Source organism: Electrona antarctica (genome assembly GCF_951216825.1).
Source record: "Electrona antarctica genome assembly, chromosome: 15".
NCBI classification, from domain to species: Eukaryota; Metazoa; Chordata; class Actinopteri; order Myctophiformes; family Myctophidae; genus Electrona; species Electrona antarctica.
In genome coordinates, this window is record NC_136796.1 from 435,360 (window position 1) to 462,598 (window position 27,239).

A 27,239-nucleotide genomic window follows, 5' to 3' on the forward strand; every position below is an offset into this window, starting at 1 on the left:
CGTGACCATCGTGTGGACTTCACATGAACTCCTTTAAATACGTGGCCATCGTGTGGACTTCACATGAACTCCTTTAAATACGTGACCATCTTGTGGACTTCACATGAACTCCTTTAAATACGTGGCCTAAACGCCGTTCGGGTTGAACTCTGCTAATAAACAAACCGCAATGATTCACACGTTCGGACACCGAACGTTATGCGATTGTAATGGTCTACACCATGGGTTCTCAACGTTTTTGGCCGGGGACCCCCGAAAATGCTTTGGCAACGTCTCGGGACCCCCGCCCCGCCCCCTCCCGACCCCCAATATAAATTGACTGCTACAATAACCTTAAACCATTTTGGGCGGGAACCCCTTTTGGTGTTTTAAGCATTGTTATAATTTAGCTATTGAAAAATAGCAGATCTACAAGCTCATAGCGCGCCACCGAGTGGCGCGCTACGAGCTTGTAGGTCTGCTATTTTTGAAAAATCGTGAAAATAAAATTAAAAAAAAAATCCTTTTTTTTTTTTTTTTTAATAATTTGGGGACCCCCTAAAATAATTTGGCGACCCCCCGAGGGGTCGCGACCCACGGGTTGAGAACCCCTGGTCTACACCATGGGTTCCCAAAGTGGGGTCCGGGGACCCCTGGGGGTACTTGAGGGAGTTCCAGGGGGTACCTAGCTCAATTAGAGGTTAGGAACCAAATGGACCCTTATGGGTCTTTAACTCAGAGAGTGTACAAATGGAACCATTTGTTCACTCTCAGAGTTAAATTAACAGTGGTTTTACAATATAAATTGGGGTCTCAGAGATAGAAATGCCATTAAATCGGGGGTCCGTAGCATAATGCGTTTGAAACTGGGGGGTCCATGAAATTAATATGTTTCGGAATCACTGCTAGAGCCGTAAAAATCCTCTTATGAAAGGGGTCACTTATCGGGGGTCACTGGCATGTTTGTCAATTTGGGGGTCCTTGACACGAAAACGTTTGGGAACCTCTGGTCTACACGAGTCATTTCTGGTCTACACGTATTTCAGCGGGTCACCAATTTCACCGTAACACAGCCATTCTGGAGTGAGTGGCCGAGATTTGGCGTTTTTGGAATTCGACCTAAAGGGATTGTTCAGATTTTTTTTAACTTAAGCTGTATGAAATACTTGCCATTATATAGTGGTTGCAACTGTAATAATTGATTGCCCCGAGTCCCGTGGTGGGAGTTCTGCTCTGGTTTTGGTGAAATATGAAGTAGTTCCGGTCATTTTGTGGTGGGCACAGGGGGCCACGCAGTAAAAGTAAATTAATTAAAAGTAAAATCATGTTTTACCCCTCTATCACACGGAACTATGTTTTTTGTGTCCATATCACTACATCCCAAAAAATAGTTCCATGTGATAGAGGGGTCAAAGTTGAACGAAAGTTGCACTAATACTTTAGAAATAGGTCAACAATACAAATTACGTTAGTTTTGTGGATTAATTTACTTTTAATGCGTGGCCCCCCTTGAGCCCCTCACAAAATGACCGGAACAACTTCATATTTCACCAAAACCAGAGCAGAACTCCCACCACAGGACTCGGGCAATCAATTAATACAGTTGCAACCACTATATTATTGGCAACTTAAGTTAAAAAATCACACCCGTGTGAACTGAGTGGTGCAACAGTGACGTCACAAACTAACCATAGCAACCATGCTCCCTTTTTGAGTGGACAGGTACACGAACATACAGACAAAGCTGGTTATTGGAGTTGTTTGCATCACTCAAAAATGGTGAACTATCCCTTTTAAAGCATATGATTTCTTTCCCCATTCATTCCATCTCCAACACCCCCCCCCCCCCCCCCCCTCCCCTCTGGCCCCTCCTCCAGCCTTCAGCCATTGGCTCCATAGCGCTGACGGAAGGCGCCCTGGCCAATCACGGTCTGAGCAGGGTGGTGTACAGCGGACCTCACCTGCAAAGAGAAACCTTCACGGCACAGAACAGGTGAGAGGTCCATTTGGTTCCATTTGTACTCCCAGAGTTACATTAACACTCCCAGAGTTACATTAACACTCCCAGAGTTACATTAACACTCCAGAGTTACATTAACACTCCCAGAGTTACATTAACACTCCTAGAGTTACATTAACACTATCAGAGTTACATTAACACTCCCAGAGTTACATTAACACTCCCAGAGTTACATTAACACTCCCAGAGTTACATTAACACTCCCAGAGTTACATTAACACTCCCAGAGTTACATTAACACTCCTAGAGTTACATTAACACTCCCAGAGTTACATTAACACTCCAGAGTTACATTAACACTCCCAGAGTTACATTAACACTCCAGAGTTACATTAACACTCCCAGAGTTACATTAACACTCCTAGAGTTACATTAACACTCCCAGAGTTACATTAACACTCCCAGAGTTACATTAACACTCCCAGAGTTACATTAACACTCCCAGAGTTACATTAACACTCCAGAGTTACATTAACACTCCCAGAGTTACATTAACACTCCTAGAGTTACATTAACACTCCCAGAGTTACATTAACACTCCCAGAGTTACATTAACACTCCCAGAGTTACATTAACACTCCCAGAGTTACATTAACACTCCTAGAGTTACATTAACACTCCCAGAGTTACATTAACACTCCCAGAGTTACATTAACACTCCCAGAGTTACATTAACACTCCCAGAGTTACATTAACACTCCAGAGTTACATTAACACTCCCAGAGTTACATTAACACTCCAGAGTTACATTAACACTCCAGAGTTACATTAACACTCCCAGAGTTACATTAACACTCCAGAGTTACATTAACACTCCTAGAGTTACATTAACACTCCCAGAGTTACATTAACACTCCCAGAGTTACATTAACACTCCCAGAGTTACATTAACACTCCCAGAGTTACATTAACACTCCAGAGTTACATTAACACTCCCAGAGTTACATTAACACTCCCAGAGTTACATTAACACTCCCAGAGTTACATTAACACTCCAGAGTTACATTAACACTCCAGCGTTACATTAACACTCCCAGAGTTACATTAACACTCCAGAGTTACATTAACACTCCAGAGTTACATTAACACTCCAGAGTTACATTAACACTCCCAGAGTTACATTAACACTCCAGAGTTACATTAACACTCCAGAGTTACATTAACACTCCCAGAGTTACATTAACACTCCAGAGTTACATTAACACTCCCAGAGTTACATTAACACTCCCAGAGTTACATTAACACTCCCAGAGTTACATTAACACTCCAGAGTTACATTAACACTCCAGAGTTACATTAACACTCCCAGAGTTACATTAACACTCCCAGAGTTACATTAACACTCCCAGAGTTACATTAACACTCCCAGAGTTACATTAACACTCCAGAGTTACATTAACACTCCAGAGTTACATTAACACTCCCAGAGTTACATTAACACTCCAGAGTTACATTAACACTCCAGAGTTACATTAACACTCCAGAGTTACATTAACACTCCCAGAGTTACATTAACACTCCCAGAGTTACATTAACACTCCAGAGTTACATTAACACTCCAGAGTTACATTAACACTCTCAGAGTTACATTAACACTCCCAGAGTTACATTAACACTCCCAGAGTTACATTAACACTCCCAGAGTTACATGAACACTCCCAGAGTTACATTAACACTCTCAGAGTTACATTAACACTCTCAGAGTTACATTAACACTCCCAGAGTTACATTAACACTCCCAGAGTTACATTAACACTCCCAGAGTTACATTAACACTCTCAGAGTTACATTAACACTCCCAGAGTTACATTAACACTCCATAGTTACATTAACACTCCCAGAGTTACATTAACACTCCCAGAGTTACATTAACACTCCAGAGTTACATTAACACTCCCAGAGTTACATTAACACTCTCAGAGTTACATTAACACTCCCAGAGTTACATTAACACTCCATAGTTACATTAACACTCCCAGAGTTACATTAACACTCCCAGAGTTACATTAACACTCCCAGAGTTACATTAACACTCCCAGAGTTACATTAACACTCCCAGAGTTACATTAACACTCCCAGAGTTACATTAACACTCCCAGAGTTACATTAACACTCCAGAGTTACATTAACACTCCAGAGTTACATTAACACTCTCAGAGTTACATTAACACTCCCAGAGTTACATTAACACTCCCAGAGTTACATTAACACTCCAGAGTTACATTAACACTCTCAGAGTTACATTAACACTCCCAGAGTTACATTAACACTCCCAGAGTTACATTAACACTCCCAGAGTTACATTAACACTATCAGAGTTACATTAACACTCCCAGAGTTACATTAACACTCCAGAGTTACATTAACACTCTCAGAGTTACATTAACACTCCCAGAGTTACATTAACACTCCCAGAGTTACATTAACACTATCAGAGTTACATTAACACTCCCAGAGTTACATTAACACTCCAGAGTTACATTAACACCCCAGAGTTACATTAACACTCCCAGAGTTACATTAACACTCTCAGAGTTACATTAACACTCTCAGAGTTACATTAACACTCCAGAGTTACATTAACACTCCCAGAGTTACATTAACACTCTCAGAGTTACATTAACACTCCCAGAGTTACATTAACACTCCAGAGTTACATTAACACTCCCAGAGTTACATTAACACTCCCAGAGTTACATTAACACTCCCAGAGTTACATTAACACTCCCAGAGTTACATTAACACTATCAGAGTTACATTAACACTCCCAGAGTTACATTAACACTCCAGAGTTACATTAACACTCCCAGAGTTACATTAACACTCTCAGAGTTATATTAACACTCCCAGAGTTACATTAACACTCCAGAGTTACATTAACACTCCAGAGTTACATTAACACTCCCAGAGTTACATTAACACTCCAGAGTTACATTAACACTCCTAGAGTTACATTAACACTCCCAGAGTTACATTAACACTCCCAGAGTTACATTAACACTCCCAGAGTTACATTAACACTCCCAGAGTTACATTAACACTCCAGAGTTACATTAACACTCCCAGAGTTACATTAACACTCCCAGAGTTACATTAACACTCCCAGAGTTACATTAACACTCCAGAGTTACATTAACACTCCAGCGTTACATTAACACTCCCAGAGTTACATTAACACTCCAGAGTTACATTAACACTCCAGAGTTACATTAACACTCCAGAGTTACATTAACACTCCCAGAGTTACATTAACACTCCAGAGTTACATTAACACTCCAGAGTTACATTAACACTCCCAGAGTTACATTAACACTCCAGAGTTACATTAACACTCCCAGAGTTACATTAACACTCCCAGAGTTACATTAACACTCCCAGAGTTACATTAACACTCCAGAGTTACATTAACACTCCAGAGTTACATTAACACTCCCAGAGTTACATTAACACTCCCAGAGTTACATTAACACTCCCAGAGTTACATTAACACTCCCAGAGTTACATTAACACTCCAGAGTTACATTAACACTCCAGAGTTACATTAACACTCCCAGAGTTACATTAACACTCCAGAGTTACATTAACACTCCAGAGTTACATTAACACTCCAGAGTTACATTAACACTCCCAGAGTTACATTAACACTCCCAGAGTTACATTAACACTCCAGAGTTACATTAACACTCCAGAGTTACATTAACACTCTCAGAGTTACATTAACACTCCCAGAGTTACATTAACACTCCCAGAGTTACATTAACACTCCCAGAGTTACATGAACACTCCCAGAGTTACATTAACACTCTCAGAGTTACATTAACACTCTCAGAGTTACATTAACACTCCCAGAGTTACATTAACACTCCCAGAGTTACATTAACACTCCCAGAGTTACATTAACACTCTCAGAGTTACATTAACACTCCCAGAGTTACATTAACACTCCATAGTTACATTAACACTCCCAGAGTTACATTAACACTCCCAGAGTTACATTAACACTCCAGAGTTACATTAACACTCCCAGAGTTACATTAACACTCTCAGAGTTACATTAACACTCCCAGAGTTACATTAACACTCCATAGTTACATTAACACTCCCAGAGTTACATTAACACTCCCAGAGTTACATTAACACTCCCAGAGTTACATTAACACTCCCAGAGTTACATTAACACTCCCAGAGTTACATTAACACTCCCAGAGTTACATTAACACTCCCAGAGTTACATTAACACTCCAGAGTTACATTAACACTCCAGAGTTACATTAACACTCTCAGAGTTACATTAACACTCCCAGAGTTACATTAACACTCCCAGAGTTACATTAACACTCCAGAGTTACATTAACACTCTCAGAGTTACATTAACACTCCCAGAGTTACATTAACACTCCCAGAGTTACATTAACACTCCCAGAGTTACATTAACACTATCAGAGTTACATTAACACTCCCAGAGTTACATTAACACTCCAGAGTTACATTAACACTCTCAGAGTTACATTAACACTCCCAGAGTTACATTAACACTCCCAGAGTTACATTAACACTATCAGAGTTACATTAACACTCCCAGAGTTACATTAACACTCCAGAGTTACATTAACACCCCAGAGTTACATTAACACTCCCAGAGTTACATTAACACTCTCAGAGTTACATTAACACTCTCAGAGTTACATTAACACTCCAGAGTTACATTAACACTCCCAGAGTTACATTAACACTCTCAGAGTTACATTAACACTCCCAGAGTTACATTAACACTCCAGAGTTACATTAACACTCCCAGAGTTACATTAACACTCCCAGAGTTACATTAACACTCCCAGAGTTACATTAACACTCCCAGAGTTACATTAACACTATCAGAGTTACATTAACACTCCCAGAGTTACATTAACACTCCAGAGTTACATTAACACTCCCAGAGTTACATTAACACTCTCAGAGTTATATTAACACTCCCAGAGTTACATTAACACTCCAGAGTTACATTAACACTCCAGAGTTACATTAACACTCCCAGAGTTACATTAACACTCCCAGAGTTACATTAACACTCCAGAGTTACATTAACACTCCCAGAGTTACATTAACACTCCAGAGTTACATTAACACTCCCAGAGTTACATTAACACTCCCAGAGTTACATTAACACTCCAGAGTTACATTAACACTCCCAGAGTTACATTAACACTCCAGAGTTACATTAACACTCCCAGAGTTACATTAACACTCCAGAGTTACATTAACACTCCCAGAGTTACATTAACACTCTCAGAGTTACATTAACACTCCCAGAGTTACATTAACACTCCCAGAGTTACATTAACACTCCCAGAGTTACATTAACACTCCAGAGTTACATTAACACTCCCAGAGTTACATTAACACTCCCAGAGTTACATTAACACTCCCAGAGTTACATTAACACTCCAGAGTTACATTAACACTCCAGAGTTACATTAACACTCCTAGAGTTACATTAACACTCCAGAGTTACATTAACACTCCAGTGTTACATTAACACTCCCAGAGTTACATTAACACTCTCAGAGTTACATTAACACTCCCAGAGTTACATTAACACTCCCAGAGTTACATTAACACTCTCAGAGTTACATTAACACTCCCAGAGTTACATTAACACTCCCAGAGTTACATTAACACTCCAGAGTTACATTAACACTCCCAGAGTTACATTAACACTCCCAGAGTTACATTAACACTCCAGAGTTACATTAACACTCCAGAGTTACATTAACACTCCCAGAGTTACATTAACACTCCCAGAGTTACATTAACACTCCTAGAGTTACATTAACACTCCAGAGTTACATTAACACTCCCAGAGTTACATTAACACTCCAGAGTTACATTAACACTCCAGAGTTACATTAACACTCCCAGAGTTACATTAACACTCCCAGAGTTACATTAACACTCCAGAGTTACATTAACACTCCCAGAGTTACATTAACACTCCCAGAGTTACATTAACACTCCCAGAGTTACATTAACACTCCAGAGTTACATTAACACTCCAGAGTTACATTAACACTCCCAGAGTTACATTAACACTCCCAGAGTTACATTAACACTCCAGAGTTACATTAACACTCCCAGAGTTACCTTAACACTCTCAGAGTTACATTAACACTCCCAGAGTTACATTAACACTCCTAGAGTTACCTTAACACTCTCAGAGTTACATTAACACTCCCAGAGTTACATTAACACTCCTAGAGTTACATTAACACTCCCAGAGTTACATTAACACTCCCAGAGTTACATTAACACTCCCAGAGTTACATTAACACTCCCAGAGTTACATTAACACTCCTAGAGTTACATTAACACTCCCAGAGTTACATTAACACTCCTAGAGTTACATTAACACTCTCAGAGTTACATTAACACTCCAGAGTTACATTAACACAGAGTTACATTAACACTCCCAGAGTTACATTAACACTCCAGAGTTACATTAACACTCCAGAGTTACATTAACACTCCAGAGTTACATTAACACTCTCAGAGTTACATTAACACTCCCAGAGTTACATTAACACTCCCAGAGTTACATTAACACTCTCAGAGTTACATTAACACTCCCAGAGTTACATTAACACTCCCAGAGTTACATTAACACTCCCAGAGTTACATTAACACTCTCAGAGTTACATTAACACTCCCAGAGTTACATTAACACTCCCAGAGTTACATTAACACTCCCAGAGTTACATTAACACTCCCAGAGTTACATTAACACTCCAGAGTTACATTAACACTCCAGAGTTACATTAACACTCTCAGAGTTACATTAACACTCCCAGAGTTACATTAACACTCCCAGAGTTACATTAACACTCCAGAGTTACATTAACACTCCAGAGTTACATTAACACTCCCAGAGTTACATTAACACTCCCAGAGTTACATTAACACTCCAGAGTTACATTAACACTCCAGAGTTACATTAACACTCCCAGAGTTACATTAACACTCCCAGAGTTACATTAACACTCCAGAGTTACATTAACACTCTCAGAGTTACATTAACACTCCCAGAGTTACATTAACACTCCAGAGTTACATTAACACTCCCAGAGTTACATTAACACTCCAGAGTTACATTAACACTCCAGAGTTACATTAACACTCCAGAGTTACATTAACACTCTCAGAGTTACATTAACACTCCAGAGTTACATTAACACTCCAGAGTTACATTAACACTCCCAGAGTTACATTAACACTCCAGAGTTACATTAACACTCCAGAGTTACATTAACACTCCCAGAGTTACATTAACACTCCCAGAGTTACATTAACACTCTCAGAGTTACATTAACACTCCCAGAGTTACATTAACACTCCAGAGTTACATTAACACTCCCAGAGTTACATTAACACTCCCAGAGTTACATTAACACTCCAGAGTTACATTAACACTCCCAGAGTTACATTAACACTCCCAGAGTTACATTAACACTCCTAGAGTTACATTAACACTCCCAGAGTTACATTAACACTCCCAGAGTTACATTAACACTCCCAGAGTTACATTAACACTCCCAGAGTTACATTAACACTCCCAGAGTTACATTAACACTCTCAGAGTTACATTAACACTCCAGAGTTACATTAACACTCCCAGAGTTACATTAACACTCCAGAGTTACATTAACACTCCCAGAGTTACATTAACACTCCAGAGTTACATTAACACTCCCAGAGTTACATTAACACTCCCAGAGTTACATTAACACCCCAGAGTTACATTAACACCCCAGAGTTACATTAACACTCCCAGAGTTACATTAACACTCCCAGAGTTACATTAACACTCCAGAGTTACATTAACACTCCCAGAGTTACATTAACACTCCCAGAGTTACATTAACACTCCCAGAGTTACATTAACACTCCCAGAGTTACATTAACACTCCAGAGTTACATTAACACTCCCAGAGTTACATTAACACTCCCAGAGTTACATTAACACTCCAGAGTTACATTAACACTCCCAGAGTTACATTAACACTCCCAGAGTTACATTAACACTCCAGAGTTACATTAACACTCCAGAGTTACATTAACACTCCAGAGTTACATTAACACTCCCAGAGTTACATTAACACTCTCAGAGTTACATTAACACTCCTAGAGTTACATTAACACTCCCAGAGTTACATTAACACTCCCAGAGTTACATTAACACTCCCAGAGTTACATTAACACTCCCAGAGTTACATTAACACTCCAGAGTTACATTAACACTCCAGAGTTACATTAACACTCCAGAGTTACATTAACACTCCAGAGTTACATTAACACTCCAGAGTTACATTAACACTCCCAGAGTTACATTAACACTCTCAGAGTTACATTAACACTCCTAGAGTTACATTAACACTCCCAGAGTTACATTAACACTCCCAGAGTTACATTAACACTCCCAGAGTTACATTAACACTCCCAGAGTTACATTAACACTCTCAGAGTTACATTAACACTCCTAGAGTTACATTAACACTCCCAGAGTTACATTAACACTCCCAGAGTTACATTAACACTCCCAGAGTTACATTAACACTCCCAGAGTTACATTAACACTCCAGAGTTACATTAACACTCCCAGAGTTACATTAACACTCCAGAGTTACATTAACACTCCCAGAGTTACATTAACACTCCCAGAGTTACATTAACACTCCCAGAGTTACATTAACACTCCAGAGTTACATTAACACTCCAGAGTTACATTAACACTCCTAGAGTTACATTAACACTCTCAGAGTTACATTAACACTCCCAGAGTTACATTAACACTCCAGAGTTACATTAACACTCCAGAGTTACATTAACACTCCCAGAGTTACATTAACACTCCCAGAGTTACATTAACACTCCCAGAGTTACATTAACACTCCCAGAGTTACATTAACACTCCCAGAGTTACATTAACACTCTCAGAGTTACATTAACACTCCAGAGTTACATTAACACTCCCAGAGTTACATTAACACTCCAGAGTTACATTAACACTCCCAGAGTTACATTAACACTCCAGAGTTACATTAACACTCCCAGAGTTACATTAACACTCCCAGAGTTACATTAACACCCCAGAGTTACATTAACACCCCAGAGTTACATTAACACTCCCAGAGTTACATTAACACTCCCAGAGTTACATTAACACTCCAGAGTTACATTAACACTCCCAGAGTTACATTAACACTCCCAGAGTTACATTAACACTCCCAGAGTTACATTAACACTCCCAGAGTTACATTAACACTCCAGAGTTACATTAACACTCCCAGAGTTACATTAACACTCCCAGAGTTACATTAACACTCCAGAGTTACATTAACACTCCCAGAGTTACATTAACACTCCCAGAGTTACATTAACACTCCAGAGTTACATTAACACTCCAGAGTTACATTAACACTCCAGAGTTACATTAACACTCCCAGAGTTACATTAACACTCTCAGAGTTACATTAACACTCCTAGAGTTACATTAACACTCCCAGAGTTACATTAACACTCCCAGAGTTACATTAACACTCCCAGAGTTACATTAACACTCCCAGAGTTACATTAACACTCCAGAGTTACATTAACACTCCAGAGTTACATTAACACTCCAGAGTTACATTAACACTCCAGAGTTACATTAACACTCCAGAGTTACATTAACACTCCCAGAGTTACATTAACACTCTCAGAGTTACATTAACACTCCTAGAGTTACATTAACACTCCCAGAGTTACATTAACACTCCCAGAGTTACATTAACACTCCCAGAGTTACATTAACACTCCCAGAGTTACATTAACACTCTCAGAGTTACATTAACACTCCTAGAGTTACATTAACACTCCCAGAGTTACATTAACACTCCCAGAGTTACATTAACACTCCCAGAGTTACATTAACACTCCCAGAGTTACATTAACACTCCAGAGTTACATTAACACTCCCAGAGTTACATTAACACTCCAGAGTTACATTAACACTCCCAGAGTTACATTAACACTCCCAGAGTTACATTAACACTCCCAGAGTTACATTAACACTCCAGAGTTACATTAACACTCCAGAGTTACATTAACACTCCTAGAGTTACATTAACACTCTCAGAGTTACATTAACACTCCCAGAGTTACATTAACACTCCAGAGTTACATTAACACTCCAGAGTTACATTAACACTCCAGAGTTACATTAACACTCCCAGAGTTACATTAACACTCCAGAGTTACATTAACACTCCCAGAGTTACATTAACACTCCCAGAGTTACATTAACACTCTCAGAGTTACATTAACACTCCAGAGTTACATTAACACTCCAGAGTTACATTAACACTCCCAGAGTTACATTAACACTCCCAGAGTTACATTAACACTCCCAGAGTTACATTAACACTCCAGAGTTACATTAACACTCCAGAGTTACATTAACACTCCAGAGTTACATTAACACTCCAGAGTTACATTAACACTCCAGAGTTACATTAACACTCCAGAGTTACATTAACACTCCAGAGTTACATTAACACTCCAGAGTTACATTAACACTCTCAGAGTTACATTAACACTCCAGAGTTACATTAACACTCCCAGAGTTACATTAACACTCCCAGAGTTACATTAACACTCTCAGAGTTACATTAACACTCCCAGAGTTACATTAACACTCCAGAGTTACATTAACACTCCCAGAGTTACATTAACACTCCCAGAGTTACATTAACACTCCCAGAGTTACATTAACACTCCCAGAGTTACATTAACACTCCAGAGTTACATTAACACTCCAGAGTTACATTAACACTCCCAGAGTTACATTAACACTCCCAGAGTTACATTAACACTCCCAGAGTTACATTAACACTCCAGAGTTACATTAACACTCCAGAGTTACATTAACACTCCCAGAGTTACATTAACACTCCCAGAGTTACATTAACACTCCCAGAGTTACATTAACACTCCCAGAGTTACATTAACACTCCAGAGTTACATTAACACTCCAGAGTTACATTAACACTCCCAGAGTTACATTAACACTCCCAGAGTTACATTAACACTCCAGAGTTACATTAACACTCCAGAGTTACATTAACACTCCCAGAGTTACATTAACACTCCAGAGTTACATTAACACTCCCAGAGTTACATTAACACTCCCAGAGTTACATTAACACACCCAGAGTTACATTAACACTCCCAGAGTTACATTAACACTCCCAGAGTTACATTAACACTCTCAGAGTTACATTAACACTCCAGAGTTACATTAACACTCCAGAGTTACATTAACACTCCAGAGTTACATTAACACTCCTCCCAGAGTTACATTAACACTCCCAGAGTTACATTAACACTCCAGAGTTACATTAACACTCTCAGAGTTACATTAACACTCCCAGAGTTACATTAACACTCCAGAGTTACATTAACACTCCAGAGTTACATTAACACTCTCAGAGTTACATTAACACTCCAGAGTTACATTAACACTCCCAGAGTTACAACTCATCCATCGCCAAGGACTTATTTAACTTCTTTTTCATGATGTCCTGGAGCGCCAAGGACGTGTTTTTCGTGTTTTATAACATGGTAAAAAAAAAATATATATATATAGTTTATTTTTTAGACTTTTTTTTTTAAAATAAATAAAAATATATAAAATAAAATAGATATATGGTGGCGGTCAGGGCCTTTTGGCGCCCCCTAGTGGCGATGGATGAGTTAACACTCCCAGAGTTACATTAACACTCCAGAGTTACATTAACACTCCCAGAGTTACATTAACACTCCCAGAGTTACATTAACACTCCCAGAGTTACATTAACACTCTCAGAGTTACATTAACACTCCCAGAGTTACATTAACACTCCAGAGTTACATTAACACTCCAGAGTTACATTAACACTCCCAGAGTTACATTAACACTCCCAGAGTTACATTAACACTCCAGAGTTACATTAACACTCCCAGAGTTACATTAACACTCCCAGAGTTACATTAACACTCCCAGAGTTACATTAACACTCTCAGAGTTACATTAACACTCCAGAGTTACATTAACACTCCAGAGTTACATTAACACTCCCAGAGTTACATTAACACTCCCAGAGTTACATTAACACTCCCAGAGTTACATTAACACTCCCAGAGTTACATTAACACTCCAGAGTTACATTAACACTCCCAGAGTTACATTAACACTCCCAGAGTTACATTAACACTCTCAGAGTTACATTAACACTCCCAGAGTTACATTAACACTCCCAGAGTTACATTAACACTCCCAGAGTTACATTAACACTCCCAGAGTTACATTAACACTCCAGAGTTACATTAACACTCCAGAGTTACATTAACACTCCAGAGTTACATTAACACTCCCAGAGTTACATTAACACTCCCAGAGTTACATTAACACTCTCAGAGTTACATTAACACTCCCAGAGTTACATTAACACTCCCAGAGTTACATTAACACTCCCAGAGTTACATTAACACTCCCAGAGTTACATTAACACTCCAGAGTTACATTAACACTCCAGAGTTACATTAACACTCCCAGAGTTACATTAACACTCCAGAGTTACATTAACACTCCAGAGTTACATTAACACTCCAGAGTTACATTAACACTCCAGAGTTACATTAACACTCCAGAGTTACATTAACACTCCCAGAGTTACATTAACACTCCAGAGTTACATTAACACTCTCAGAGTTACATTAACACTCCAGAGTTACATTAACACTCCAGAGTTACATTAACACTCCCAGAGTTACATTAACACTCCAGAGTTACATTAACACTCCCAGAGTTACATTAACACTCCAGAGTTACATTAACACTCTCAGAGTTACATTAACACTCCAGAGTTACATTAACACTCCCAGAGTTACATTAACACTCCCAGAGTTACATTAACACTCCCAGAGTTACATTAACACTCCCAGAGTTACATTAACACTCCCAGAGTTACATTAACACTCCCAGAGTTACATTAACACTCCTAGAGTTACATTAACACTCCCAGAGTTACATTAACACTCCAGAGTTACATTAACACTCCAGAGTTACATTAACACTCCCAGAGTTACATTAACACTCCCAGAGTTACATTAACACTCCCAGAGTTACATTAACACTCCAGAGTTACATTAACACTCCAGAGTTACATTAACACTCCAGAGTTACATTAACACTCCAGAGTTACATTAACACTCCAGAGTTACATTAACACTCCAGAGTTACATTAACACTCCAGAGTTACATTAACACTCCCAGAGTTACATTAACACTCCCAGAGTTACATTAACACTCCCAGAGTTACATTAACACTCCCAGAGTTACATTAACACTCCAGAGTTACATTAACACTCCAGAGTTACATTAACACTCCCAGAGTTACATTAACACTCCCAGAGTTACATTAACACTCCAGAGTTACATTAACACTCCAGAGTTACATTAACACTCCCAGAGTTACATTAACACTCCAGAGTTACATTAACACTCCCAGAGTTACATTAACACTCCAGAGTTACATTAACACTCCAGAGTTACATTAACACTCCCAGAGTTACATTAACACTCCCAGAGTTACATTAACACTCCCAGAGTTACATTAACACTTTGATTGCTGGAAGATCTCAACAGGCCTATTTGGATGTTGCTGCCATTTAACATTGCACAAAGGCCTTGTTCGGGGGCCCACAGTAAAATGTTCTCTTATAGCGAGAATCACACGCCTACATCAAAAGAAAGCTGAACTTGTCCACTTCAATTAAAAAAATACATTTTGATTTTACCATGTTCCATTCTGGAGATATTGACCTTTTTGCAACACCTGCATTTGCCTGGAAGTGGTTATCTTGAACAGCGAGCAGAGTTATGGATGGTTTAAAGTCAGAGACATTGACAGGCAGATATAAAATTGAACCCAATAAATATCCTATACATCCTATACACCGAATGAAAGCCCTGAATGTGTACTTTTACGAGGAAAACAGTAAACATTGATCCCATCTACAGTTAGACAGTAATTGGTTATTGAATGCAGCTTGTGCCCACCAGATAACTTCAGAGAAGACATGGACGTGAACTCCTCAATATTCACAAAATAAGGCCTATAGCGACATATAAATACTATATACCGTATGAAACAGAAGACTCTCTGCTTTCATAAGGAAAAAAATTGTACTGTAATAATAAAAAAATCACACCCCTGTGAAGTGAGCAGTGCAACTCTACTTCTCTACTTATTCACTACAGCTCGCTATATACGGACTGAGGCAGAAAGTCATGTAAACCTTTTATTTACAGTTTGGTCTGTAAACTTCTACTGTAATAATAAAAATCACACCCCTGTGAAGTGAGCGTTGCAACTGTTCTGTACTTATTCACTACAGCTCGCTATATACGGACTGAGACAGAAAGTCATGTAAACCTTTTATTTACAGTTTGGTCTGTAAACTTCTACTGTAATAATAAAAATCACACCCCTGTGAAGTGAGCGGTGCAACTGTTCTTTATAGTTGCGCGGTGCAACTGTAGAGAACAGTTGCACCGCTCACTTCACAGGGGTGTGATTTTTATTATTACAGTAGAAGTTTACAGACCAAACTGTAAATAAAAGGTTTACATGACTTTCTGCCTCAGTCCGTATATAGCGAGCTGTAGTGAATAAGTAGAGAAGTAGAGTTGCACTGCTCACTTCACAGGGGTGTGATTTTTTTATTATTACAGTACAATTTTTTTCCTTATGAAAGCAGAGAGTCTTCTGTTTCATACGGTATATAGTATTTATATGTCGCTATAGGCCTTATTTTGTGAATATTGAGTTCGGGTCCATGTCTTCTCTGCAGTTATATCTGGTGGGCGCAATGTGCATCCACCCAGTATCTGGGTGGATTTATGACAAACTGTACATGGGATCAATGTTTACTCTTTTCCTCGTAAAAGTACACATTCAGGGCTTTCATTCGATGTATAGGATGTATAGCATATTTATTGTGTTTATTGTTATATCTGCCTGTCAATGTCTGACTATAAACCTTCATAACTATGCTTTCTTTTTGATGATGATTGCCGCCTCGCCTAATCTATCTCACTGCTTTCATTGTTTTGATCGCAGTAACATTGGGGGGGGGGGGGGTCATGGGCACATTGGGCAGCAAAAGTCTTGATCCGTACGGCTATAAAAAGTCCCATTCCACCGTTCGGTTCAGAACTATAGTATAACGGTGAGACCGTACGCGTTGTCATCAGCTGATTTTGTTTTTCAAGCTAGTGTAGGGGAACATGCCTGGGCATGCTAGCCTGGCACGGCCAGACTCATAGCGAGGGTTCACTGATGTTTCCTCCGGGGAAGAATCTTCAGTGAATCCCCGCTATGAGGCTGGCCAAGCCAGGCTATGGGCATGCAGCTTGGGGGCGATGGAGGGGGGAAAAAGCGTCACCCGGCTGTGATGTCGACGAGAAGGAAAAAATGACTTCCACAGATGACAACACCACGGTTTAGGTCGCGGAAAAGTTCGTTATACATTACACCCGGGTCGATTACGTCCCCGACGCGTTCATTGCGGTCTTATCACTACAATTATAATGAATAAAAAAGCGTTACAATCACACGTCTGAGCGATCTCCGATTATGACGGCTCTGCATGGCGATACGTGATCCACCAACGGTAGATTGTCTGTTGTCATGGCGGCCCCTCTCGATACTTTAGTTCGTAGTATTGTAGGCTCGGGGATCGTTTGGTCGCTACAGTATGAAGAAGGAAACATGCATCTGTCCATGTGTGTTGCAGATGTTATGCATTGCAATGCCGATCTGGTGCATATGTGTTTAGGCAATAGGCAGCGTTCCGTTCAGCGTTCAACTGGCTTCTACACGTAAAGCGGCCAGCCCTCCTGTTTTCAGGAGGGGAGGGGGGTTTTTGTTTTTTGTTTTTTTTTCTGATCACGTGAGCGGGAGTAAGCAGCAATGATAGGGCGATGGTTCTTCATTGTCCGGGTGGGTAAAAAGATGAATGAAAGTATTCTATAAAAAAGTGATTGAAACGTATTGATACGTGATCCGCACCCGACGTTTGATTAATTGATAACGTATTGATACGCGATCCGCGTTGGGAGTGTTAACACTCCCAGAGTTACATTAACACTCCCAGAGTTACCACTCTCAGAGTTACATTAACCCATTCATGCCTGACGTTGAAATTAAAAAAAAAAAAAACGTTTTCTAAATCATGACAATTTTCTGAAAGATCTGAGGCACATTTTAACGGTTTTTCAAAAATAGCAGACCTACAAGTTCATAGCGTGCCACTCGGTGGTGCGCTATGAGCTTGTAGATCTGCTATTTTTCAATAGCTAAATTATAACATGTTTAAAACACCAAAAGGGGTTCCCGCCATGAATGGGTTAACATCGATTTTACAATATAAATTGGGGGTCCCAGAAATAGAAATGCCATTAAAATGGGGGTCCATAGATTAATGCATGTCAACCTGGAGGGGGTCCTTGAAATTAAACTGGTTGAGAATCTCGGCTAAAGCTGTAAACATCTCCTCTTATGGGGGTCCCTGGCATATCTCCTCTTATGGGGGTCCCTGGCATATCTTATGGGGGTCCCTGGCATATCTTTAAAGCTGTAAACATCTCCTCTTATGGGGGTCCCTGGCTTATCTCCTCTTATGGGGGTCCCTGGCATATCTTTTCTTATGAGGGTCCCTGGCATATCTTTTCTTATGAGGGTCCCTGGCATATCTTTTCTTATGGGGGTCCCTGGCATATCTTTTCTTATGGGGGTCCCTGGCATATCTCCTCTTATGGGGGTCCCTGGCATATCTCCTCTTATGTGGGTCCCTGGCATATCTTCTCTTATGGGGGTCCCTGGCATATCTTTTCTTATGGGGGTCCCTGGCATATCTCCTCTTATGGGGGTCCCTGGCATATCTTTTCTTATGGGGGTCCCTGGCATATCTTCTCTTATGGGGGTCCCTGGCATATCTTTTCTTATGGGGGTCCCTGGCATATCTCCTCTTATGGGGGTCCCTGGCATATCTTTTCTTATGGGGGTCCCTGGCATATCTCCTCTTATGGGGGTCCCTGGCATATCTCCTCTTATGGGGGTCCCTGGCATATCTCCTCTTATGGGGGTCCCTGGCATATCTTTTCTTATGGGGGTCCCTGGCATATCTCCTCTTATGGGGGTCCCTGGCATATTTCCTCTTATGGGGGTCCCTGGCATATCTCCTCTTATGGGGGTCCCTGGCATATTTCCTCTTATGGGGGTCCCTGGCATATCTTCTCTTATGGGGGTCCCTGGCATATCTTTTCTTATGGGGGTCCCTGGCATATCTCCTCTTATGGGGGTCCCTGGCATATCTCCTCTTATGGGGGTCCCTGGCATATCTCCTCTTATGGGGGTCCCTGGCATATCTTTTCTTATGGGGGTCCCTGGCATATCTCCTCTTATGAGGGTCCCTGGCATATCTTTTCTTATGAGGGTCCCTGGCATATCTTTTCTTATGAGGGTCCCTGGCATATCTTTTCTTATGGGGGTCCCTGGCATATCTTTTCTTATGGGGGTCCCTGGCATATCTCCTCTTATGGGGGTCCCTGGAATATCTCCTCTTATGGGGGTCCCTGGCATATCTCCTCTTATGGGGGTCCCTGGCATATCTCCTCTTATGGGGGTCCCTGGCATATCTCCTCTTATGGGGGTCCCTGGCATATCTCCTCTTATGGGGGTCCCTGGCATATCTTTTCTTATGGGGGTCCCTGGCATATCTCTTCTTATGGGGGTCCCTGGCATATCTCCTCTTATGGGGGTCCCTGGCATATCTTTTCTTATGGGGGTCCCTGGCATATCTTTTCTTATGGGGGTCCCTGGCATATCTCCTCTTATGAGGGTCCCTGGCATATCTCCTCTTATGGGGGTCCCTGGCATATCTCCTCTTATGGGGGTCCCTGGCATATCTTTTCTTATGGGGGTCCCTGGCATATCTTTTCTTATGGGGGTCCCTGGCATATCTCCTCTTATGGGGGTCCCTGGCATATCTTTTCTTATGGGGGTCCCTGGCATATCACCTCTTATGGGGGTCCCTGGCATATCTCCTCTTATGGGGGTCCCTGGCATATCTCCTCTTATGGGGGTCCCTGGCATATCTCCTCTTATGGGGGTCCCTGGCATATCTCCTCTTATGGGGGTCCCTGGCATATCTTCTCTTATGGGGGTCCCTGGCATATCTCCTCTTATGGGGGTCCCTGGAATATCTCCTCTTATGGGGGTCCCTGGCATATCTCCTCTTATGGGGGTCCCTGGCATATCTCCTCTTATGGGGGTCCCTGGCATATCTTTTCTTATGGGGGTCCCTGGCATATCTTTTCTTATGGGGGTCCCTGGCATATCTTTTCTTATGGGGGTCCCTGGCATATCTCCTCTTATGGGGGTCCCTGGCATATCTTTTCTTATGGGGGTCCCTGGCATATCTCCTCTTATGAGGGTCCCTGGCATATCTCCTCTTATGGGGGTCCCTGGCATATCTCCTCTTATGGGGGTCCCTGGCATATCTCCTCTTATGGGGGTCCACAGGGCTAAATAGAGTAATTTCTGAGGTCCTTGACATGAAAATGTTTGGGAACCACTCACTAAATAACTCAAATAACTTCTGGAAAGGCATCATTTTCAAGATGGCGTCCAGTGAGCTTAAAATGCCTATAAACTGGGATTTAATACATTAAAAAAATCATAACAATGTGCACTTGGTGACAAGTTTTGAGACTTTCAGAAAAGGTTGACAAGCCACTCCTATAGGGCAGCGGTTATCAACAGGTTGACAAGCCACTCCTATAGGGCAGCGGTTATCAACAGGTTGACAAGCCACTCCTATAGGGCAGCGGTTATCAACAGGTTGACAAGCCACTCCTATAGGGCAGCGGTTATCAACAGGTTGACAAGCCACTCCTATAGGGCAGCGGTTATCAACAGGTTGACAAGCCACTCCTATAGGGCAGCGGTTATCAACAGGTTGACAAGCCACTCCTATAGGGCAGCGGTTATCAACAGGTTGACAAGCCACTCCTATAGGGCAGCTGTTATCAACAAGCCACTCCTATAGGGCAGCGGTTATCAACAAGCCACTCCTATAGGGCAGCGGTTATCAACAGGTTGACAAGCCACTCCTATAGGGCAGCGGTTATCAACAGGTTGACAAGCCACTCCTATAGGGCAGCTGTTATCAACAAGCCACTCCTATAGGGCAGCGGTTATCAACAGGTTGACAAGCCACTCCTATAGGGCAGCTGTTATCAACAAGCCACTCCTATAGGGCAGCGGTTATCAACAGGTTGACAAGCCACTCCTATAGGGCAGCTGTTATCAACAAGCCACTCCTATAGGGCAGCTGTTATCAACAAGCCACTCCTATAGGGCAGCGGTTATCAACAAGCCACTCCTATAGGGCAGCGGTTATCAACAAGCCACTCCTATAGGGCAGCGGTTATCAACAAGCACTCCTATAGGGCAGCGGTTATCAACAGGTTGACAAGCCACTCCTATAGGGCAGCGGTTATCAACAGGTTGACAAGCCACTCCTATAGGGCAGCGGTTATCAACAGGTTGACAAGCCACTCCTATAGGGCAGCTGTTATCAACAGGTTGACAAGCCACTCCTATAGGGCAGCGGTTATCAACAGGTTGACAAGCCACTCCTATAGGGCAGCGGTTATCAACAGGTTGACAAGCCACTCCTATAGGGCAGCTGTTATCAACAAGCCACTCCTATAGGGCAGCGGTTATCAACAAGCCACTCCTATAGGGCAGCGGTTATCAACAGGTTGACAAGCCACTCCTATAGGGCAGCGGTTATCAACAGGTTGACAAGCCACTCCTATAGGGCAGCTGTTATCAACAGGTTGACAAGCCACTCCTATAGGGCAGCTGTTATCAACAGGTTGACAAGCCACTCCTATAGGGCAGCTGTTATCAACAGGTTGACAAGCCACTCCTATAGGGCAGCGGTTATCAACAGGTTGACAAGCCACTCCTATAGGGCAGCGGTTATCAACAGGTTGACAAGCCACTCCTATAGGGCAGCTGTTATCAACAGGTTGACAAGCCACTCCTATAGGGCAGCGGTTATCAACAAGCCACTCCTATAGGGCAGCGGTTATCAACAGGTTGACAAGCCACTCCTATAGGGCAGCTGTTATCAACAGGTTGACAAGCCACTCCTATAGGGCAGCGGTTATCAACAAGCCACTCCTATAGGGCAGCGGTTATCAACAAGCCACTCCTATAGGGCAGCGGTTATCAACAAGCCACTCCTATAGGGCAGCGGTTATCAACAGGTTGACAAGCCACTCCTATAGGGCAGCGGTTATCAACAGGTTGACAAGCCACTCCTATAGGGCAGCGGTTATCAACAAATCACTCCTATAGGGCAGCGGTTATCAACAGGTTGACAAGCCACTCCTATAGGGCAGCTGTTATCAACAAGCCACTCCTATAGGGCAGCGGTTATCAACAGGTTGACAAGCCACTCCTATAGGGCAGCTGTTATCAACAAGCCACTCCTATAGGGCAGCGGTTATCAACAAGCCACTCCTATAGGGCAGCGGTTATCAACAAGCCACTCCTATAGGGCAGCGGTTATCAACAAGCCACTCCTATAGGGCAGCGGTTATCAACAGGTTGACAAGCACTCCTATAGGGCAGCGGTTATCAACAGGTTGACAAGCCACTCCTATAGGGCAGCTGTTATCAACAGGTTGACAAGCCACTCCTATAGGGCAGCGGTTATCAACAGGTTGACAAGCCACTCCTATAGGGCAGCGGTTATCAACAGGTTGACAAGCCACTCCTATAGGGCAGCGGTTATCAACAGGTTGACAAGCCACTCCTATAGGGCAGCGGTTATCAACAGGTTGACAAGCCACTCCTATAGGGCAGCGGTTATCAACAGGTTGACAAGCCACTCCTATAGGGCAGCGGTTATCAACAGGTTGACAAGCCACTCCTATAGGGCAGCGGTTATCACTCCTATAGGGCAGCGGTTATCACTCCTATAGGGCAGCGGTTATCAACAGGTTGACAAGCCACTCCTATAGGGCAGCGGTTATCAACAGGTTGACAAGCCACTCCTATAGGGCAGCGGTTATCACTCCTATAGGGCAGCGGTTATCAACAGGTTGACAAGCCACTCCTATAGGGCAGCGGTTATCAACAGGTTGACAAGCCACTCCTATAGGGCAGCGGTTATCACTCCTATAGGGCAGCGGTTATCAACAGGTTGACAAGCCACTCCTATAGGGCAGCTGTTATCAACAGGTTGACAAGCCACTCCTATAGGGCAGCGGTTATCAACAGGTTGACAAGCCACTCCTATAGGGCAGCTGTTATCAACAGGTTGACAAGCCACTCCTATAGGGCAGCGGTTATCAACAGGTTGACAAGCCACTCCTATAGGGCAGCGGTTATCAACAGGTTGACAAGCCACTCCTATAGGGCAGCGGTTATCAACAGGTTGACAAGCCACTCCTATAGGGCAGCGGTTATCAACAGGTTGACAAGCCACTCCTATAGGGCAGCGGTTATCAACAAATCCACACAACTTCAGAGTCGGATACCGTTATCCCATTTTGGGCGGGAACCCCTTTTGGTGTTGGCATTATGTTATGCTTTAGCTATTGAAAAATAGCAGATCTACAAGTGGCGCGCTACGAGCTTGTAGGTCTGCTATTTTTGAAAAATCGAAGAACGACTGACATAGAAACATAGCTTTTTCAGAAAACTGTCAGGATGTAGAAGACATTTATAGAATCTGATCTCAGGTCATAATGGGTTAAGGACAATGTTGGAATTGGTATCTGATTGATTGTAGTTGATCAGCGATAGATTGGGACTAGAAGGAATGATAGTAAATGAGACTAGGTTAAGTCGGGCAGCATCAACACATCCTGTTCAACTCCTGAACAACAACTTTTAACCTCGCCGCTGTGAGTGTGAATGGATCGGTATATTGAGCTAATGCATTTTGGCACTGCATATGTGACTAAATGTGACTGAGGGACTGCCATTGGATTTTTTTTGAATTTTCGTTTTGTCATGTAATATGAAAGCAGGGAATCATAGCTTCAAATTGACATAGAGTAATGTCTTGCAGAAAACAGCGAGTTGAGAAAACAGGCTTGAAAGGTTCACTTCTGTGGACTCTAACATTACACCTAGCTACATGTTTAAGCATTTATTTCATATTTACATGTCTTCTGTGGACTCTAACATTACACCTAGCTACATGTTTAAGCATTTATTTCATATTTACATGTCTTCTGTGGACTCTAACATTACACCTAGCTACATGTTTAAGCATTTATTTCATATTTACATGTCTTCTGTGGACTCTAACATTACACCTAGCTACATGTGTAAGCATTTATTTCATATTTACATGTCTTCTGTGGACTCTAACATTACACCTAGCTACATGTTTAAGCATTTATTTCATATTTACATGTCGATTTCAGCTCTGACACTTATTTCAGACATGCTCTAGTATGTGAAGAGTCTGCCTGTGCTATTAACTCATTTTGAAAAAAAAGGAGAAAAAAAAAGTTTTCTCCTCTGGTGAAAAGCTGGAATTTGCGCGATGGCAGGCTCTCAGTCAAATCTGGTCACATATTGTTCACCTACATTGTGTATCAGCAGAGATTAAAATAGGGTGCTTTTTGCATCCTAAAATGCAGTTTATAGTTAAGGGATGCAGTGAAACAACGACCTCTGCATCCACGGGATGCACTACTGTACTGTTTTTATTTTGCTAGCTTTAGTTACAACAATCATTTCTTCTTCTGTTTTCTACATGAATATAACCACATTATAACCATATAAAATGAAATGGGAGTTAAATGCTGCAATTGGTAAAAATGGCAAAATATGACTCCTAACGTTGTTGAAGTGGGACTCATAAAATGTCCCTGGGACTCATTTCTAAAAGACTATCCCTGCATCCCGGGACTCATTACATTGAAAACCTATTTACATCTCTGGTATCAGTTCAGTGTGTAGTATAATATTATATATTATTTTATGATTTTATGATTTTTATGATTGAGATATGGAGGGCAGCAGGGTTGTTGAAACGGCCTGACCTCTATTCACAGTGTCTGCCTGAGCTCTATTCACAGTGTCTGCCTGAGCTCTATTCACAGTGTCTGCCTGACCTCTATTCACAGTGTCTGCCTGACCTCTATTCACAGTGTCTGCCTGACCTCTATTCACAGTGTCTGCCTGACCTCTATTCACAGTGTCTGCCTGAGCTCTATTCACAGTGTCTGCCTGACCTCTATTCACAGTGTCTGCCTGAGCTCTATTCACAGTGTCTGCCTGACCTCTATTCACAGTGTCTGCCTGAGCTCTATTCACAGTGTCTGCCTGACCTCTATTCACAGTGTCTGCCTGAGCTCTATTCACAGTGTCTGCCTGAGCTCCAGGTCTAATACAGTATACTACCTTTTCTCTGTTGTTAAGAAGACTTATGCTGTGAATGAGAGTGACGTTACGGGGGGTTCGTGACACCACATTACCCTCCGCGATATTTCAAAGAGAACCTCGGCTCGGTGGAGACGCAATTACTCTGTTCCGAGCGAGAAGAGCCAACGCTCGCCACAAAGAGCATTTCTAACGCCTGCTTCAGGGCTGAAACTTTAACCCATTCTGACCTGAGATCAGATTCTAAAAATGTCTTTCTTCTACATCCTGACAGTTTTCTGAAAAAAGCTATGTTTCTATGTCAGTGGTTCTTCGATTTTTCAAAAATAGCAGACCTATGAGCTTGTAGATCTGCTATTTTTCAATAGCTAAAGCATGACATAGTGCTAACACCAAAAGGGGTTCCCGCCCGAAATGGGTTAAAGCAATCAATGAGATGAATGGAAACAGAAGCACTTTGTTGAATAAATTACATTTATGCTGCAGCGTTCCTCTTCACTCGTCCAGTGGTGATATTCTCCTCCGCGCGGCTGTGCGACGCATGTTGAGCATGCGAATGCTTACTTAGCCCGGTTATTCGCTACAGCCCAGTTTACTTAATCGCCATGTTGCCAAATCCTGAAAATGTGGCGCAAATCTTTGAATATATATTCTTTCTGCGTTTTTGGCTCCTCTGTGACACATCTAGGGGGCCGCAATCTGCATTCAAAGATGTTCCTATAGAAGCTTTGTCATTGGTCGAAAAAAAAAACCCGGTCGCAATGACTAACCAATCCGGAAGTAGACAGGCAAATCGACCAATGACAAAAGCTTCTAGGAAAATCTTTGAATGCAGATTGTGGCCCCTAGATGTGTCACAGAGAGACAAACAATTGGGAACGTTCTACCCATTGCTGGCTGTCTGGATTACAAAAAAGAAAAAAAAGGCCATTACAATTTTGACATAATGTGACAAATTTGACTGAGGGGCTGCCATTGGATTTGTTTTTCATGTGAAAGCAGGGAATATGGCTTATAGAGTAATGTCTTGCAGAAAACAGCGAGTTGAGAAAACAGGCTTGAAAGGTTCACTTCTGTGGTCTAACATTACACCTATAGCTACATGTTTAAGCATTTATTTCATATTTACTTGTCTTCTGTGGACTCTAACATTACACCTAGCTACATGTTTAAGCATTTATTTCATATTTACATGTCTTCTGTGGTCTCTAACATTACACCTAGCTACATGTTTAATCATTTATTTCATATTTACTTGTCTTCTGTGGTCTCTAACATTACACCTATAGCTACATGTTTAATCATTTATTTCATATTTACATGTCTTCTGTGGTCTCTAACATTACACCTATAGCTACATGTTTAAGCATTTATTTCATATTTACTTGTCTTCTGTGGACTCTAACATTACACCTAGCTACATGTTGGGGCATTTATTTCATATTTACATGTCTTCTGTGGACTCTAACATTACACCTAGCTACATGTTTAATCATTTATTTCATATTTACTTGTCTTCTGTGGTCTCTAACATTACACCTATAGCTACATGTTTAAGCATTTATTTCATATTTACATGTCTTCTGTGGACTCTAAGATTACACCTAGCTACATGTTTAAGCATTTATTTCATATTTACTTGTCTTCTGTGGTCTCTAACATTACACCTATAGCTACATGTTTAA

At 41.5% G+C, this 27,239-nt stretch overlaps 1 protein-coding gene across 1 annotated transcript in view; it reads left to right on the forward strand.

The window, feature by feature from the left end:
- hycc1 (hyccin PI4KA lipid kinase complex subunit 1) overlaps positions 1-27,239 on the forward strand; it is a gene marked incomplete at its 5' end in the record, with an annotated part of 52,875 nt that overhangs the window by 1,119 nt on the left and 24,517 nt on the right. The window contains one exon of the mRNA XM_079522946.1: positions 1,857-1,972. Coding sequence (XP_079379072.1) covers positions 1,857-1,972 — 116 coding nt within the window. The remainder of the gene's footprint in view (positions 1-1,856; positions 1,973-27,239) is intronic.